At 42.4% G+C, this 20,741-nt stretch overlaps 1 protein-coding gene across 1 annotated transcript in view; it reads left to right on the top strand.

The window, feature by feature from the left end:
- LOC136845658 (adenine DNA glycosylase-like) overlaps positions 1–20,741 on the top strand; it is a 117,861-nt gene that overhangs the window by 57,160 nt on the left and 39,960 nt on the right. Inside the window, 3 exon segments of the mRNA XM_067115808.1 lie at positions 5,147–5,257; positions 19,839–19,992; positions 20,210–20,255. Of these exon segments, the coding sequence (XP_066971909.1) occupies positions 5,147–5,257; positions 19,839–19,992; positions 20,210–20,255 (311 nt within the window).

Raw genomic sequence — 20,741 nt, 5'->3', positions numbered from 1 at the left:
TACTGTACAGCTATTCAGTATCATTCAAAGCATTAAAAAAAAAATCATTCACATTGTACCTCTCTAGTTATTACGTAGCGTAAATTATCAGTCAATAAATACGGTAATTGTGGGAGAGAACAGGTGGCTATTTATTAATTACGAAGGCTACTTAAAAAACTTCATCCTGGCACTATCAGTAATGCTATCACACATCGGCATTCATCGTACATCTGCTACCCATTGTACGTCGTGGGTAATCATCATACGTTGGCAGCGCAAAACACTGGCGGCGTCTTTGATACTTCGGAGGCTGTTTAGGGTACCCCTAATGTCGATAATCACTGCACAAAGTTGCAAACTGGAATTATCAAACCTGGATCAAGGTTATATCCTCTTGATGATCGCAGTCTTTCACAGATGTCGAAAGTGATGATCATCGGAACATTTCTACCCACCAAAACAACTTGGAGACTTGATGCAGTCAGGCTCAATACAACAATTTTAGCCACTTATCTTCAAAATCTGGTGCTGATTCTTTCTGTATATACGTTCTTGAAAACTTACCTCCGCTGCCACCATTTTAAGGTGGGGTTCCTCAGTGATACACTCTATAAAATGACATGGCTTTATTAGGTACTGCTCCTGCTGAGGTCAACATGAGTCAGTCCTTGGTGTATGCAACATGTGAATCTAAACAGTGGATTCGTACATCTAAATAAAAGTCGTCGTATTGAAACAATCACCCTATCTGTTATGATACCATAGTCTCAGAGGATCTTTGACAGATTGTTTTTTATCACTCCCTCAGGTTGGTGTTCATGCCACTTAATACTGCAAGCTAGCTGGTGCTTCTTGCACAGGCTTCAGCAGTGGAGGGCTTTTGCTACTGAATCATGCCTCTTTTTGTACTGGTTCTGTGCAAGCGCTAGACATTTGCTTGCTATGTGGTTCATGGTCTCATCTTTCATATGCACTTCCTGCATATGGGCAAGATGTTATTTCCATCTCTTGTTCTTTGAACATATTTGGTTCTTAGGGCCTGATCTTGTGCCGCTGTTAGCATTCCTTAAGTTTCCTTCTTGAGTTCTCCCCTCTTTAGCCATTGCCATGTTTCGTCGCTGGCCAGTTCTTTAGTCTGTCTCGTACTGTCCGTGTATTGGTTTGTTGTGCCATTCCTCTGTTCTGTTTTTCATTCTCCTGTCTCTATATATTTCTGGGTCTTCATCTACTTTTATCAGTCCTTCCCATGCACTCCTCAGCCACTCATCTTCACTGGTTTTCAGATATTGCCCCAGTGCTCTGCTCTCGATGTTGACGCAGTCCATATATGCTTAGTAACCCTCTCCCCCATTCCTTTTGGGTTAAGTATAGTCTGTCTGTATTTGCTCTTGGGTGTAATGCTCTGTTTATTGTCACGTGTGTCCTAGCTTTCTGGTATATGCTGCAGAGTTCAGCCTTCATCCACTCCACTACTCCAGTGCTGTATCCGATTACTGGTACTGCCAATGTGTTTATGGCTTTCATCATGTTTCTGGCATTGAGTTTTGACTTGAGTATTGCCTTAAGTCTCTGCATACAGTATATGCTTTCCTGATTATGTCCTTCATCTCTTGGTGTTTTATACCCTCTCCTAATATTCCCAGGTATTTTTATCCTGTCTCATCAATGTGTTGGATGCTATTCCCATCTTGGTAGCTTTATCCCTTCAGTCCTTGTCACTTTGCCTTTTTTGTATGTTGACCAAGAGACATTTTTTCTGTTCCAAATTCCATCCTGATGTCCCCAAATACAATCCTTCCAGTCTGGGTTAGGTATCTATTTCCCTGATGCTCTTACCAAACAGCTTGATGTCGTCCATGAACATCAGATGGTTAATTCTGTTGCCTCCTTTCTTGAGTTGGTACCCAGCATCCATCTTCTGCAGCACTTTTGTCATGGGGATCATGGCTACTATGAAGAGTAGTGGGGACAGTGAGTCGCCTTGAAAGACCCCTCTCCTGATGTTAACCTCTGCTAGTCTTACTCCAGAGCTTGTAAGTACTGTATTCCAGTTGCACATTCTACTTTTTAGGAAGCTGATGGTGTTTGCCTCTTCCCCATGTATTTTCAGACATTCTATTAGCCACGTGTGTGGTATTATGTCGAAGGCTTTTTTGTAGTCAATCCATGCCATGCTTAAGTTGGTTCTCCTTCTCTTACTATTCTTCATTACCATTTTGTCTGTCAGGAGCTGGTCTTTTGTGCCCCTGCACTTCCCTCTGCAGCCTTCTGTTGGTGGGGGATGGCGTTTGTATCCTCATGACAGTTGTATAGCCTTTCGCTGATGATACCTGTTAATAACTTCCACATTATTGGTAGGCAGGTGATAGGCCTGCAGTCACTTGCTATATTTCCCTCGTTCTTGTCTTTCTGTACTGGGGATGTTCTCCCTGTGGTCATCCGTTTGGGTGCATGGAGGTTTGTGATACAATGCTGGAGTTGTTCTGCTGTTCGTGGGTGTAGGGCCTTGGAAGTTATCGAGCCAGTATCCATGGACTTCATCGGGACCTGGGGCTTTCCATTTTGGGCATTGTCTTTAGTTGGTGTGTGACTGTGTCTGTCGTGATCTCGGTGAATCTTTGTTTTATTCCCCCCATTTCTTCTGCCTTGATTTCCTGGAGCCAGGTTGCATGTTTGTTGTGTGATACCGGATTGCTCTGTATGTTTTCCCAGAGCCTCTTACTTGGTTCTTAGTTGGCTGTAGTAAACCCCCCCCGTATTCGCGTTCTCACGGTTCACGGACTCACTCATTCCTGGGTTTCTCTGTGGAACATATCTAGCCATCATTCGCGGAAAATTCGCCCATTCGCGGTATTTTTCACTGAGAAATATTCACTGATTACTGTATTTTCATGTAATTTTCATGTATAAATGCACTTTTTGTGATAAAATTGTAAAAATATTCAGGTATAAGCATTTTTACAAGGTTTTTCTTGGTTTAAGCTATCAAAATGGCATTTCTAAGTGTTTTTAGAGGGGTTTTAAGCAGTCGCGGATTTGACCTATTCGCGGGGGGGTGTGTGGGACGCATCCCCCGCGAATACGGGGGCTCACTGTATCTACAATAATAATATTGGCATGTTCAAACTTTGAAGTGTTCAACACTTGCTGTATATTTGTTGTGATAGCTAGTATAATCAAAAATATTATTATTACAGAGATTCCTATGATTATTGATTCTTAGGTGTCAGTGGGTCTAGTCTACCCAACATTTTTTTGCTTTTGTTCTTTTACACAATCATTAAAATGTCTTATACTTTTTATCTTTACACTTTCCATCATGTAGGTAAATGCTGGGTGGAGGGGGTGGAGGAATTTATAGAAGTAGAAGTAACAGGGTACTGAAAATGACAATTGGGTTAAGGATCAGACTGAACAAAAGGAAAGCAACAGTAATCTGAGTTGAATATTCAGCACAGTAGAACACTCAGAAAAAGAAGAACTAAAGTGGACATGCAAAATTAACTGGAACAACTGAAGTTCAATAATGATTAATTAGCATAAGATTTAACTGGCGTCCCACACCCCCCGTGAATAGGTCAAATCCGCGAATGCTTAAAACCCATCTAAAATCACTTAGAAATGCCCATTTTGATAGCTTGAATCAAGAAAAACCTTGTAAAAATGCTTATACCCGAGTATTTTAATAGTTTTATCACAAAAAGCGCATTTGTTCATGAAAAAATATATGAAAATACAGTAATTAGTGAATATTTCTCAGTGAAAAATACCGCGAATGGGCGAATTTTTCGCGAGTGATGGCTAGATATGTTCCACAGAGAAACCCGCGAATGCGTGAGTCCACGAACCATGAGAACGCGAATACGGGGGGTTTACTGTATATAAAGTAGCAAGCCAAATTATTATCAATTGTAGGCAAGTCACTATATAAGGAATGAGTAGCAAATGAAGAAGAACAAAGAGTAACATTGTAGAATATCAAGACATAAATGTAGCATTGAAAGTAAACGATATATGTAAAGACATTAGAGTAGAAGGACTAGTCACTATGTTGTGCTAAGCACATCACACATAAGCCAATAGCAAATATATAATGCATGTTAAGAAGGAATAGATCAAGGAAAATGATAAAGGTCAAGCAACAAATTTAAGTCAATTAAGTGTATATTATGTAGGAAAAGGGTAGCTCAATGAATAATTGAGGAAGTAGGTTAAATCATTTTGTAAAGGTAAATTGAAGATAGCGTGAAAATTATCGTAAAATAACCAACAGGAACAAAAAACCTGTAAGCACTAAAACATATAAGCCACAAGTGATGCATTTATACGTGGACTTTGGACCAGGTTGTAGTTTAAAATATAAGATATTTTCAAGAGTATGCAACCAATGCTAGAATATGCATCACATGGTTTTATATGTATATCGGCATGCATTTGCTCACACGTGTATTATAGCAAGGGGTGTCAACATTAGGGGCCTCAATGTCAGGATGTCACTGAATTTAAAATCAAATCAAAATTTCTGTAGCGTTGGGATGTTGATGGTAATTGCCTCTTCTCTAATACATTCTTGAAGAAAGTGAATTTCAGTTCTAGTGGTATTTAGGTAGCGTGATTATTACACAGAATACAGTGTTTTTGTACAAGTAGTGTTGTTTTTTGTAAATGACTTTGTTTATATAACTGATGATTCTTATCATTTAATTTGATTGTATAGCTTGTAAGACATGTGTTTTTTATGAGAGCACATGTTGAGTGAATGTGCGCAAGAGTTCATAAGAATGTCAAATTATTTTTGAACTTTGTTTTGGTGTCATGATCTTTGTTGTTGTGACACATGATTAACAATCAGAACAGCTAAAGAGTCTGTTCTTTTTCGTAACATTTAAATACCGTATTTTCTAATCTTCATCTCTCTTGTAACTTTTCATTCCCCCCTTTTTTTAATTACATATATGGATGAGTGAATGTTTTGTGAAAATTCATAGATCTTTTTCTTTTAAATAAGTTTTTCTGCTAATTACCCTACTTTTGTGATGTCATTATAAATAACTCAATCTATCAGTTGCCTTCACAATTTACATACAGTTGTGCTGCCTTAATAGGTAGATATATGGCACCTCCCATGCCATTTTGCATACTGTAGTACGAATTCTATTTTCAGTCAACGATAGACCACATGTGGCAACTAGCAGATGAATTGGTGGATCTGAAAAGACCAAGCGACTTCAATCAAGCCTTGATGGAGCTAGGAGCCACAGTTTGTACTCCCAAGGTAAGCACTGTAATCTAGTTTAATTACAAATCAAGCTGTACTGTAAGGTTGGAAAGAGAATGATCAATAAAATTTTCAATTGACAGTATTTAATGAAGGTTTTTGTTATTGAAATGATGTGGGTATCTTCAAGCTCTAAGCCATCAAGAAAGTTGAGAAGGCACGTTGGAGTTAAGGTACTGTTTGAGACTAATTTCAAGGGTTTATTTTATCTTTGTAAATATATCTTTTCAAGTAAGCTAGGTTGCACTTGTAACATCTTGCCATAACAAATTATTGCAGAACAAACCTTAGCTTAACAAAGGACTTCTGTCAAGGTAAACTGTAGGGAGTGTTTGCTGTGGTGATATACCAATTTTGAACTAAGTCCTGAATCAAACAAAGATTTCAGGACAATTTTAAGAAATTTGTTTGGGGTCTTTACTTTGACTTTACCTTGGAGTATAAAACGTGTCTGTCTTCATAAAAGAAACGACATGCCAGATTAGAACAAAATATGGCATCTTGAAGCAATCAAAGGTAGTAGAGAAATGCATGAATTTGTCAAACTCTGAACCTGCTCATAGCACGCATGCTGATGTCAAGTTACTGTTGATTTGATTTGATTTATGAAAGTTGGTCTGATGATCTAGAACTGTTTGGTTTTTTAGCACCGTGATGAAAAATGGTTAGAAGATAGTATGGATAAATTAATGACAAATAATTCAGTAATAGATAAAAATGACTCGAAGTTATAGAAAATGTCGGTAGATTCTAAAGTGTCCGTGATGTTGTTAACATATATGTTATTTATGATGTGTTCTATGGTATTTAAAATTTGATATTGCTATCTCTCATCTACATATGTCTTCAATCTACTAAGCCTACCGTGAAGCTCACAATTTCTCTGGTATGATGACGACCAAAAGTCTATCAATGGACAGATTTCTGGTATTCCAAATTCTTTTCAGAGACAGAATTTCATTTATTTTACCATTTTTTGTTTTACAAAAGACCAAATTGGCCATTTTGTCTCAGTATAAGGAGCAGAGGGATAATCAATACTATTTAGTTTGCTACATACAGGCAGTCCCCAGTTTACGACGGTTCCGGCTTACGACGTTCCGTGGTTACGACGCTTTTCAAATATATTAATCAGAAATTATTTCCCGCTTACGACGCATGTTCGGGGTTACGACGCGTCGTCGCCGATCCGACGGAAAGAAATTTGGCTTCCAAAACGGCAGAATAATCATAATTTGAAGGTTTTTTGATGTAAACTCAATAATAATGCAGTTTACGTCGTTTTCAATGCACCCAGAGCATTAAAAGTAAGGTTTTCTTATGATTTTTGACGATTTTCGACAATTTTCCGGTTTACGACGATTTTCGGGTTACGACGCAGCGCAAGAACGGAACCCCCGTCGTAAACCGGTGACCGCCTGTATTCCGCTTTTGCACCTGGTTGTTCGTTACCTCTCGATATCAGCATGGGTCAGACTCGGCAAAACTGGACTGATTTGTAATGGGATGCAAGCCAGTGTAGCCATCCCAAGATTTTCAGAATACAGGCAGTCCCCGGTTTACAATGGGGTTTCCGTTTTTACGCCGCGTCGTAAACCAAAAATCGTCGTAAACCGAAAAATCGTTGAAAATCGTAAAAAATCCTAAGAAAACCTTACTTTTAATGCTTTGGGTGTATTGGAAACGATGTAAATTGCATTTTTATTGAGTTTTTCATCAAAAAAACCTCAAAATTGTTATTATTCTGCCGTTTTGGAGCCATATTTCCTCCGTCGGATTGGCGTACAACACGTCGTAACCCTGGAACGTGCGTCGTAAACCGGGAAATAATTTTTGATGAATATATTTGAAAAGCGTCGTAACCTCGGAACGTCGTAAGCTGGACCCATTGTAAATCGGGGACTGCCTGTAGTTAGGTCAGGTAAAAAACCTGGCATTTCTCCCCTTCTCCAGGTCCTTCGCTGGTAATTTTCCTTACTCAGTCAATGGTTTTTTCCTCTGATGCTCTAGCTAGTACTAGTACAGTACTGAGACTTCCTCCTCGGCTCCACCTTCTGCTCCCCTTGTTGTTGAGGAAAAGCGTATTGAGAAGTCAGAGCAGGACATAAACCTTGTTTTAATCAGTAAAAGATTTCTCTGACATTAGGTTCGAGAACTGTCCTGGGTACCCCCATATTGTGCGATCGTTTTTGTGTTCCTTTGTAAGAAGTAAGATTTCGGTGCCCCTACCTGTCTGTAGCCTGAGTGTAGGGCTGCCCTGTCACAGTTGGAAGAGTCCACTGCCGGGGAACCAGGCCGGTTCTCGGGGTGATGTCGTTCTGTGTCCTCTGTTACCTGCCTCTCGTTTTTCATGCTCTGAGTTTAGTTTACAGTAATCCATTGGCCAAAAGATTGTTTTGGAAGATGTAAATCTTCACACTGTATTCAACTTCTACCGTCATTGGCATCTAGTAATGAGGTTGTTAGCACCGATAGGACTAATGATATAGGTGTAGACAGTGTTATTAATAATAATATGTCTGTACTGAGTTGTACTTATTCTGATGTTAAAGTCAGTCAGTTGTTTAACCAATCTCTTGTACATTTACTTATCACTCTAAATCCGTGTCTCCTATTCCTCTTTTTCCTGTTCAAGGCACTTTGTTTTATCTCGTGTACAGAACCTCAGTATTCACAGGGAACTTGTTGCCCATAGGGGGATGGTGCAATCTTTTGGGAGCTAGAATTCATTTCTTTTCAGTCGACTGGTCAAGTTGCCAAAATCTGTCAACAGTATTCAAAAGGCCGAGGATCTCTTGCCCCATCTGGCTCAATATCTGTGCATTTTGGTTTTCAGTAGACTTCCCTAACTCCTCCTCAGTCCATTCTTTATCTGGGGACGAAGGTAGACTCTTGCAATTTGCAGGATTTTTCTGTTGGAAGACGAACAGGCACTTCTTGCTTTTTCTCTAAGAGTTTTAATCCTTACGGAAGCTTCCTATGTGGTAATGGCTTTTCTTTATTAGGAAACATAGCTGCATTGGAGAATTTCTCAAAATAATCAGGCACAATTACAGTGCAGTCTAGGCATAATTAATTGAAACTTAGAGCAAGTGTTCCATAAAACTCAGTATTCACAAGGAGTTTGTTACCCATAGGGGATGGTGGTGTTTTTGGGAGCAAGAATGGTATTCCGAAGACCAAGGATCGACAAAAGCCCATAGGGTGTTTAATTAATGAAAAAAATGTTAAATATTCAATTTGTGAGTTTTATTTTTTTGTTAATTATGTATTTTTTGAGTATGTATGGAAAGGAGCAAATGTTTTTAATGTGTACATTTAAATTCCATCTTCATTCATTCTCCATCTAGCGAATGATCTATTTGGTCCCAGTTCGAAGCCTGTGGTCTAGACCTGGTATTTCATCCTAAGCCAGTGGTCTGGTTAAACTATCTTAATAATAATAATAATAATAATAATAATAATAATAATAATAATAATAATAATAATAATAATAATAATAATCACCCTTCCCCCTCAACCTCCTACTCCCCTTCCCCACCCCTCCCTCTCCTCCCTCTCCCTGAACGGGCTGGTGCTGCCATCGACTTTGCAGACCATTATTAGTGGTGTTAATTTAGCTGTGGGTATGGTACAGATATGGGTATGGGAATGGTATGGTATCAATATGGGTATGAGTATGGTAGGGATATGGGTATGGGTATGGTATGGATGTGGGTATGGGTATGTAATGGTTTTGGGTATGGGTATGATACAGATATGGGTTGAGGTATGGGTATTGGTATGGATATGGTACGGGTATGGGTATGGTACAGATATGGGTATGGGTAACAGTATGGATATGGTATGGCTATGGGTATGGTACAGATATGGGTATGGAATGGATATGAGTATGAGTATGGGTATGGGTATGGAATGGATATGGGTATGAGTATGGTACAGATATGGGTATTGGTATGGTATGGATATGGGTATAGGTATATTACAGATATGGGTATGGAACGGATATGGGTATGGGTACAGTACGGATATGGGCATGGCATGGATATGGGTATGAGTATGGTACAGATATGGGTATGGACCTTTTGTTAAAAATTAATAAACATAACTAAAATTCCAAAATGAATGTTTGTTTGTTTGTTTGCACACTGGAAGGTAAAAGTGGCTGGTTTTGCCCATAGAATTTTGCTGACTATTATTAGTAGGGTTAATTTAGCTGTGGGTATGGGTATGGTGCGGATATGGGTATGAGTATGGTATGGATATGGGTATGGTATGGATATTGGTATGGGCATGGGTATCATTATGGGCATGGGTATCATTATGGGCATGGGTATCATTATGGGTATGGGTATAGGTATAGATATGGGTATGGTATGGATATGGGTATGGTACAGATATGGGTAGGGGTATAGTACAGATATGGGTATGGGTAAGGAATGGATATGGGTCTGGTACAGACAGATATGGATATGGGTATAGGTATGGTATGGGTATGGGTATGGGTTTGGGTGTGGGCCTTTTATTAAAAATGTAGTAACAAAAAAATGACCCAACGGGTCATGGGTGTTACAGTCTTAATTCAAAATTATCACACACGTTGAATTTGCCTATGTGGTTTTGTTTTTCGCAATCGTTAACCTACCCTAAATAGTGAGCCTAAGTAGTTAAAATGTTTTCACCCACACACACACATGTATATGAATATATATATATATATATATATATATATATATATATATATATATATATATATATATATATATATATATATATAATATACTGTAATTTTATATGTGTATATATATATTTTATGTATATACAGGCAGTCCCCAGTTATTGGTGATTGGGTTTTATGGGGCTTGTCTGTCGACGAAAATTGGCGATTTTGGTGCCGATTTGCGTAATTTCTATTTATCAGCACTGATTATTGGTAATCGGCACCAATGTTTTTGTTTTTCGTTTTAACATGCTTTTTTTCCCCATTTTTTATATGGGGTAAGCACGATGCCTTCTTTTGAAGGACTTTGATTTATGGTGGGGTGGGCTGTAGCCTCGATTGGCTGCCCTGCCTGACATCGCTAGACCCGGTAACGAATGTGTATATGTATTGTACCAAATCCCCAGCTCCCTTTCTCCCAGCAGTGATAAGCCCTGAAAATCGCGATTTTTTCTTATATATATATATATATATATATATATATATATATATATATATATATATATATATATATATATATATATATATATATATATATATATATATATATATATATATATATATATATATTAATGTGTGTGTATATATACAGTATGTACATACATATATATATGTATATACTGTATATATGTACAGTCATATTTAACTTGCAATGAGGTTAGGTTCCAGAACCCCTCGCGCAGGGTGAATTTTCACCAGTAAGTTTGGCATGGTCTCTAAAAATGCTAATAAATGCTTATTTCTCAAGTTTAAACACTAAGTATGACCCTAATCATGCTCCCAAATTATTAAGTTAACTTTGAAATGAAATTAAAGTTACTGTAATTTCATTTAAAAGTTAGCTTAATACATTACCCTTGAAAAGAGAAATAAATGATTGACATAAAAACTGAGATTTAGAAGAGAATTTCTCTCTCTCTCTCTCTCTCTCTCTCCTCCCCCTTCCAACCGCGCTATTTTTAGAATCGTCTAACCTCTTTTTAACAACTTTATTCTGCAACTCTTTCTCTTTGTTCTGAAATGCTTTTTCATGAACAAACAGTGTTTTATATTTTGACTAATACAACTCTTAGTTATTATGTCTCTGTTTTGAAACGTATTTGCAACACCAGCGTATTTACGCTCAGAGACGATACAGGTCAAATTAGATCAATTTAAACTATCTACTGTACAGGTAAAGACGTACAGAGAATCAATAAGTTGTAAAAATGTGTGATCGCTAACTATGAGAGAGAGAGAGAGAGAGAGAGAGAGAGAGAGAGAGAGAGAGAGAGAGAGAGAGAGAGAGAGAGATTGTCCTTACTTAAGAGAGTGAAATTATTTATCAATTATTACGGAGACTGAGAGAATAACACACGGGAGAGAGAGAGAGAGAGAGAGATTGTCTTTACTTGAAATATCAAGTTATATTATTTATGAATTATTATGGGGGGGGAGAGAGAGAGAGAAAGTTATTCTTACATTAGATATCAAAAGATGGAAACTCAGTATTAACTAACCATTAAATGAAATTAAAGTTACTGTAATTTCATTTAAAAGTTAACTTAATAAATTACCCTTGAAAAAGAAATATATGGTGTGACTCTCTCCCCCATTCCGTCGATCTATTTTTAGAAGTCCCATCAACCTTGTAAGGTGTCAAAGAAACGAGCAGGTAAAAGTTACTGCTACTTTATTACAGATCCAGGCAGCTTATATAGCGGCTGACTGCCCGACCCGCGAGAGACAATGGAATTGACTGTGACCTGAGGTCAAAACAATAAACAATAATATACAGTGAACGAGTACAAATTACAATACAAAACATACAGAGCTACAATATGGATACAGTCTTGATGCCTGTGAATGAAGAACATGTGATACACAATGTGTGACATTTGTATAAATACGCATAAAGTAAAAATGATTAAAATGCGTGACCTGGCACGTTTTAGGCATGACTAATTGAGCTTGAAGAAAATGGGAAGTCACCAAAGAAAACAAGCTCAGCGGAGACTTAACTAATGGCGCCAACAAACACTATCCTGGCGCCGATGTGGTGACTTTACAAATACTCCCCCAAGACGAGGGACGCGCCTGACTAATCCCTGTATCTGCTGGGACGCTGAAGGGTGCCGCGGCTCCTTGAAGATAACGGAGGGGCCTCCCGCCTGTGAGGCTGCTGGTTGGGCGGTCCTTCCTGGGCGGCGGCGCCTGCGGGGTGAGGCGTGCTGGAGTGCGGTTGGGCGGAAGGGGGTGCTGCGTCGCTGCCGGGACTCTCCGACAGGAAGGCGGGCTTTAACCGGTCTATGGAAACCCAGTCGTCCTTGCCGGGAGTGCCAGCTGAACGCCTTGCTGTTCCGTTCCAGCATGCGGAAGGGTCCCCTGTAGGGCTTAGTTAGTGGTGGACGGACGGCGTCGACTCTGGACGTAAGACGGGGTGGCGGATGACAGCTGTGGCGGCATGAAGGTGGTTGCTTTGTCGATGTATGAGCGCCTGCAAGGGGCGAACTTGCCGCCACGTCGCTGGAGCCTCTGCAGTGATGGGGGTGGCGTTCATCCGTCCACGAGCTCTCCCGCACCACGAGGGGTTCCCCATAGGTTTGTTCAGCTGCGGATGGGGTGCCGTCGGCTCTGGGGCGGTCCTCAACCCGAGGAGGACCCACGGCAGCTGATGTTTCCAGTCCTCGGCGGTGCAGCGGGCCATGAGGGATGACTTTAGGACCTGTGGAACCGTTCGACCAGGCCGTTGGCTGCTGGGTTATACGCTGTGGTGGTGTGGTGCGTGGTTCCCAGCAGTTGAGCCAGGGCAGACCACAACTCGGAGAGAAAGCGGGGCCCCTGTCGGTTGTGATGTGGTCCGGGACGCCAAAGCGGCGGCTAACCCAACTGGAGAGCAGGGCCTCGGCGCACGCGCTGGCGGTAGCTTGCATGGGTGTGGCCGGGTCACCTCGTCGAACGGTCTACCTACCGTCAGGAGGTATCTGGATCCGCCTGATGGGGAAGGGGCCCGACGACGCCGATGTGGATGTGGCGGCGGCGCCCTGGCTGTGGGAACTCGCCTACCCCGACTGCGTGTGACGACCCACTTTACTGGTCTGGCACTGCAGGCACTGTTTTGCCCAGGCCGTGGTGTCCTTTTGCACCCCGTGCCAGACGAACTTTTTTGAAAGCAGTTTGGCGTGGTCCTGCCGGAGGGTGTGAGAGGCCGTGAATTATGTCGAATACCTGGCCTGGCGTGAGGCTGGAACCAAAGGGCGGGCTGGCCTGTGCTGATGTCACAGAGCAGGCTGGGGCTTCGGGGCGAGGGTCACGTCCCGCCACTTGAGGGATGTGATGGCGGTGCGGTATGCTGGGGTTTCTGGGTCAGCGGCCTGTTCTCTGGCAAGGTCCTGGTAATCTACACCAAGCTGCACTCGTTCAACTCGACTCTGGAGAGGGCGTCTGCACGGGATTTTTCTTGCCGGGAGGTACCTGACGGAACAGGTAAATTCGGCTATGGCTGAGAGGTGGCGCTGCTGTCTGGAAGACCATGCGTCCCCCTGCTTCGTGAAGGCGTGAACCAGTGGCTGGTGGTCTGTGAAGATTGTGAAGGGCGTCCCCTCCAGGAGGAACTTGAAGTGCCGAACTGCGCGGTACATCGCGCAGAGTTCCCCTGTCGAAGGTGCTGTAGCGGGTCTCTGCGGGACTGAACTTCTTGCTGAAGAAGGCGATGGGCTGGGGCGCCGTTGATGATTTGCTCCAGAACAGCACCGCAGGCGACGCGTTACTGGCGTCTGTCGTCAGCTGGAGGGGAGCCTTGGGATCCTGGTGTGCCAAGGCGGTTGCCTTGGTGAGGGCGGCCTTCGTCAGGGAAAAGGCCTGCTGCTGGCTGGGTCCCCAAGACAGGGACTTGGTTGACCTTTAGACTTCCGTCAGGGGCCGTGGTGTGCGCGATCCCGGGGATGAACCGCCTGTAGAAGTTTACCATCCCAAGGAACTCCTGGACGGCCTTGATGGAGGTGGGTGCAGGAACTGGCTCACGGCTGCCACTTTCGATGTAAGAGGGCGGACGCCTGTCGGAGACACTCCGTGACCAGGAATTCTGCTTTCTGGACGCCGAAGGTACACTTGTGAACGGACGTGAGGCCGTTCTCTTGGAGGCGCTGGAGGACTGCTTTGATGTGTCTCTGGTGTTCGCTGTGAGACCTGGAAAATATGAGAATGTCGTCGACGAGCAGACGCAGAATGTTAGGTCCCCAGGATGCTGTCCATGAGCCGCTGGAAGGTGGCCCCGTTCCTCAGCCCGAAGGTGGAGAAGGCGAACACATAGGACCCGGCGGGCGTGATGATGGCTGTCTTTGGTATGTCCTCTGGCGCAACAGGTACCTGGAAATAAGATTTAAGAAGGTCCAATTTAGTGAATATTTTGGCCCCGTGAAAGGAGGCCGTGAGGTCTTGCATGTTGGGTAGAGGGTAGTGGTCGGGCTCTGTTGCAATGTTGAGCCGCCTGTAGTCGCCGCAGGGTCTCCAGGAGCCGTCCGGTTTCTGCACCATGGTGGGGAGGCCCATGGACTGGAGGCTTTCCTGCAGATGCCCATCTGTTCCATCTCCTTGAATGCTTTTTTCGCCTCCTGAAGGCGCTGAGGGGAAGCCTGCGGAACTCGCATGTGTCGGGGCCCTTTAGTCACTATATGGTGGTATATACCGTGTTTGGCTGGGGCCCGGGGACTTGGCGGCTTCGGGCTTAAATACCTCAGGGAACTCCGACAGTAGGTGTGCATACTGGTGGGGGCGACGGCGCTGATGGTGGGTCTGGGTCCCGCCGTTAATGGGAGAGACCGGCAGGAGTCGGTATCGAGGGGCGCTGCGCCCCACGTTGACTAGCAGGCGAAGTGCGCCAGAAAATCGGCCCCCAGGAGTGGGGTTCCTACGTCGGCGATGAAGTCCCAGGAGTAACTCTGGCCAAGGATGGAGATCGATAGGAGCCTGGTGCCGTAGGAGAGGATGGGGTTCCGTTGGCGGCCGTCAGAAAGCGGCCGGGTCTGGTGTCTGGTTGCGGTCCTCTCTGGATGCTGGGAAGACCGATTTAAAGGCTCCTGTGTCGACCAGCATCATCCTGCGGAGACGGTGTCGCGGACATAAAAACCTACTGTTTTTGAGGCCCTGGGTTCTTCGGCTGCCATGGCGGCCTGTCCTGCTGGTCGCCCCTGCTTTTTTGAACGGGTGAACGAGCAGGGCGGCAGGCAGTTTCGGGCGTCCTTTCCGAACCACTTGTGGTAGCGACAGAAGCCCGGGACCTCCATCTGCTGTGGTTCGGTGGACGTCTGTTGGCGATGGCGTTGACGGGCTGCTCACGCCCTCTTCAGGCTGGATGGAGCTGACCGCTGTGTGGCCGGTTTTAGCCGCTGTGAAGCCTTGACGGAGTCTGTGAGGTGTTGCGCCGTCTCTATGAGGTCCTCGACAGGCATGGTGTAGGGGTGAGCGATCTGGTTGCGACCTCCGGGAGGAGTTGGCGAAGGTAGATTTCCGATGTGAAGCTTATCTCCTGCCGCTTCTTTGTGCCACCCAAGTCTGGTAGTGACAGGAGATCTACGACCATGCCCCTAGCGTCTCTTGAATTGAGGTCGTGGCGTGGGTTTATGGCAAGGTCGATAGCACGGGCGGCCCGCCGGTGATGGGCAGGAGCAAGCTTCGAGGAGGAACTTTTTTGGTGCTGTATGTGAGGGTGTGTGTTTCGGGTACTCGCGAGATGAGTTTTCTGTACACGTCCTCCGGAAGGGCGTTGAGCACTGTGTCGGCCTGTAGGATTTCGTCCGTCAGGTCCGCGATTCTGAAGTGGCTCTCCACCCTGCGCAGCCACATCGATGGGTTCCCCTGCGCGAACGGCGGCAGCTTTTACGGTGAGGGCGGCCCGCGATTGTGTTGCCCGGCCGTCGTGTGTTCGGGCGCTGGTGTGGAGTTGCGGGGGGCCCGATGCGGGGCGGCGCGGGTGTGATGGGAGGTAGGTAAACCTCCGAGTCCGCGGGATCCGCGTTTAACTGCATGAAGGAGGGATATCGCGTCCATGCTCGCTCCTTTGACCCCTTACTGGAGTGGGGTACTTCGCGTCAGTACGCACTTTTGGCGCCGTGTGGTTTCGCTAGTGACGCTGGTGGGGTACGCCGACGAGAGTCAGCACGCTCAAACGCTGGTTACAGCGCCGTGTTTAGGCCGCTAAGAGCGTTTTTGGAGAAATCCTGGAGCCAAGACTAAGTCGCGTGTGAGTCCGCTAATGGCTCCGGGATACTCCGGGGTCACCACTGTAAGGTGTCAAAGAAACGAGCAGGTAAAAGTTACTGCTACTTTATTACAGATCCAGGCAGCTTATATAGCGGCCGACTGACGCCGACCCGCGAGAGACAATGGAATTGACTGTGACCTGAGGTCGAAACAATAAACAATAATATACAGTGAATGAGTACAAATTACAATACAAAACATACAGAGCTACAATATGGATACAGTCTTGATGCCTGTGAATGTGTGACATTTGTATAAATCGTGATATAAAGTAAAATGATTAAAATGCGTGACCTGGCACGTTTTAGGCGTGACTAATTGAGCTTGAAGAAAATGGGAAGTCACCAAAGAAAACAAGCTCAGCGGAGACTTAATTAATGGCGCCGCCGAAACACTATCCTGGCGCTGATGTGGTGACTTTACAACCTCGGTGTAAAAAACTTCTTTATTCTGTCACTTTCTCTTTGTTCTGAAATGCTCTATGTCTGTGTTTTAAAACGGCACACTTACAGTTTGTAAACGGCACTCCACAGGTAAAATCAGATCAATTCTAAGTTATTTACTGTACAGTTAAAGACATACAGAGAAACATTGCAGTATTACGTGGGTTGGCTGACTTGAACGAGAGAGAGAGAGAGAGAGAGAGAGAGAGAGAGAGAGAGAGAGAGAGAGAGAGAGAGAGAGAGAGAGAGAGAGAGAGAGAGATAACAGTTGTCCTTACTTAAGATCTAATTTTTATGAATTATTACAGACACACACACACACACACAGAGAGAGAGAGAGAGAGAGAGAGAGAGAGAGAGAGAGAGAGAGAGAGAGAGAGAGAGAGAGAGAGAGAGAATTACAAGAAAAAATTTGACCACCGATTAGCAACACTCCCCTCCTTGTCATGTTAAATGACATATCTGATAGCTTTTGCCTTCACCTCCTCCTTACAAAAGATGAGGGAAGAATTTGTTTGTTCAAAATAATACGAATTTTGTAATTGCAGTTTTATTATTATTATTATTATTATTATTATATTATTATTATTTAATTTTATTAATGTTATTATTTGAAAATTAGTACTTATTATTAGGTAAAAAGTTTATTTATCATACAAATAAACATACCTGTATACATGTACCATAAAAATTCATCTCACTAAAAGTGAGAGAGAGAGAGAGAGAGAGAGAGAGAGAGAGAGAGAGAGAGAGAGAGAGAGAGAGAGAGAGAGAGAGAGAGAGAAATTATTACTTTTAATAATATTTAATGTTATTTAATTTACACATAAAAAGCTTGAAAACTTATAAATTAAATAATGAAACAAACACTTTTGCTGGGTTTCTCAGTGTTCCATATGTTCCATGTGTCTGTAAAACTATGTGTGTATGACCATTAGTTAGGTTCCAGTGAAAAATTTAGGTTTGTGTGAATTTGTGCAACCGTCTGAAGGATGCTTTTGAAGTTCGAGGTATTACTGTATGTGTATATATATATATATATACATATATATATAGAATATACTGGTCACTTTTTACCAGATACACATGTAATTGTAATAGCCACAATTCCCTCTTAACTTCTTGAATTCTTCGTGCTTTTTTGGATACACGTGTCCCGACAAAGCCTTAAGATCCAAGTGCAAGAAATATGAAGAAATTATGATGTCTGGTAGCGGTAAAGCGAACCCGGGTCCCCTGATCAGAACAAGGTACCATTGTTTGACCTGACCACAAGGAGGTCAGGTCAGGTCGACAATGGTGCTGACCATTATCATGGAGGAGCCACACAGGTCTTAGAAAACTATATCTAAAAGCTAAATAACCCCGTGCCTTTGTTATTACAGTTTTCTCGTTCCAAGGCGTTGCCATTGAAAAAAAGGACTGAAATCACAGGCAAAAAAGTGATGAAATCACAAAAGGGGGAGTAAACACCAGCCACAAGAGACAGATATGGAGGTCAGGGGATATAAAGGAATGGGAGAGAGCATAGGGGGCTTTACTCTGGAACCTGATAAATTATGATGAAAGCGAAAAGTAGAAGTAGGAGTCTTTTCTCTATCAGTATAAAAAGCAAGTGCCATTATAATACGCTTATTGCATAGGCTCTGGTGTGGACGAACCACAGTCGATGGTATGAAAATTAAAGCAAGAGCACCCGACTCCAGTACCACCCAATGCTCACCCGTCCCAGGTTTTTGTTGAAGATTACTCTTGTCTCTGCAACAGCAACAATCAGGATGAATCGACTGTATTATTCTCAACAACAAAGAAAAAAATGATAAAAAAAAAATTGTTACCCACAAAGATTAGTTGCGTTTATATGATCGCACGCTTCTGAGCGGATACATTTGCTATTATGTCTTCAAATTGTATTGCTTGAAGATGTGCCAGTGTGTATATCTTCAGGTATGGTTAGTGTTGTGCGTATTACAATGGCACTCGCTTTCTATACTGATTGAGAAAAGACTCCTGCTTCTACTTTTTGCTTTCATCATAATTTATCAGGTTGCAGAGTAAAGCCCTACGCCCTCCTACCCCTTCCCCCTTCCTTTGTATTCCCTGACCTCCATATCTGTCTCTTGCAGCTGGGCTTTACTATACTACCCCTTTGGTGATTTCATCACGTTTTTGCCTGCGATACAATAAGAAGGGGTGATGTGAAGTTAAGTATATCTTAGTTTTACCAGACCACTGAGGAGCTGATTAACAGCTCTCCTAGGGCTGGCCCGAAGGATTAGACTTATTTTACGTGGCTAAGAACCAATTGGTTACCTAGCATTGGGACCGACAGCTTATTGTGGAATCCGAATCACATTATAGCGAGAAATGAATTTCTATCGCCAGAAATAGATTCCTCTAATTCTTCATTAGCTGGCTGGAGACTCGAACTCGGGCCAGCGAGTGCTAGCCGACAACTCTACCAACTCGCCCAACGAGGAACTGGTGATGTGAATACTTTATTCATGCACATATCATCAACTGACAAAACTGTTGATTAGCAAAACAGTAAATTGTCATATAAAACAAACAATACACAGAAAAGGAAGATCGTTAAGGGTGCTCTCATGAGGGCAGTGCCTAATTTTAACCTAAATGATGCTAACTATAAGTTTGACAGTTTGTTGTCCTATTATGTAATTCAAACAGCCAACGTTAACAATACTGTCAGTTTGTTGAATATTTAACAGTTGTTAATAGTGGCAGTTTGGTAATGACCAAAGGTGGCTCTTTATATTTTTTCTTTCTGAACATTTGTAGCTTTCCCTTTTGTATTTTATTATTCTGTAATCGCCTGAAGAAGAGACCAGTTGGTCTTGAAACTGTAGTGAATTTTAACGTTTTTAATATATTTCCAAAATACAATGGGATTTTATTTAACTTTAAAGTAAAAAAATCAACAACTTACTTGAAACTTTTTATTTACATATGTGAAACTTTCTTTATATATTACTGTATATGGAATTTGTTTTGAATCTTTGGAGTATTATGTTAATGAAATGACTGGGAATATTTTCAGTATCAAAACTTATGCATTTGTGGTTTCACATTAAGAACAATTATTCTAGTTTCTAAATCACGTCTAGCTTTTGTGTTAACTGCTGTGACTCAAGATTGTGCTATTTATTGCTTTCAGAGGCCAAACTGCACCTCTTGCCCAGTTCAAGAGTTGTGTATTGCTAAAAGGCAAACCGAGGCAGACCAAAATACAACTTCTATCGCTAACTATTTCTCACCAAAGGAAAGTTGTAAAAGCACGAAAGAAGTGATTGTGCCTGACATTGAATGTTGTAAGTATCTGCCCCAACATTGTTCATTCAGATCTTTGTTTATTCAGCAATTTTTAATTAGAATTGAGTGAAACATTCTACTGTACTGATTTGAAATAAAATAGGGATATTGTATCTACGTAACCTAGTTATATAAGTATACTCGTTGTTACTCATGTCATCTTTTAAGTTGAGCAGTCTTTATTGTTCAAATGTAACTTTATTTTTTTGTTTCCAGTACCAGATTGTAACATTTGCCTAAGAAAAGGAGACTGGGATGGAAGGTGAGAAATAGATTAAATAGATATGCTGTATGAGTTGATCAATTGAGAAAGGTCTCTATTGAAGATGTGTGGATGGATTAACAGCTTGATAGTTTGTATAAGTGCAAGGGCACTGAAATAGCATGTACTTTCTCTACAGCAGTCACACCTGTGATTCATGGAGGAAAAAAAGATTTCCACCAGGTATCATTACTTAGGCTAAGGGATTCTTCACGTCATTGATCCTGAAAGAAGGCATGACAGTACTTTCTTGCACTTCAACACTTCATTATAAGGTGTCAAACTCTTGCTAATTTTTTTTTATTTAGTTCTTCCCACTCGTAACCAAATTAGGCCAACAAAACTTGTATCATGGAGTTCAGAGGCAACATGAATGAATGTGTGGAATTTTCATTTGCAGAATAATCTAATTACATGAGAATCTAGGTTGTGCCAAGTGTGACGTGTCCATTACTACTACGGACATTATTAATCTTGGTATTCAGT

This window comes from Macrobrachium rosenbergii, chromosome 14 (genome assembly GCF_040412425.1).
Source record: "Macrobrachium rosenbergii isolate ZJJX-2024 chromosome 14, ASM4041242v1, whole genome shotgun sequence".
NCBI lineage: Eukaryota > Metazoa > Arthropoda > Malacostraca > Decapoda > Palaemonidae > Macrobrachium > Macrobrachium rosenbergii.
The sequence above is the reverse complement of the archived record's forward strand: the minus strand, read 5'-3'. Positions and strand labels throughout refer to the sequence as shown.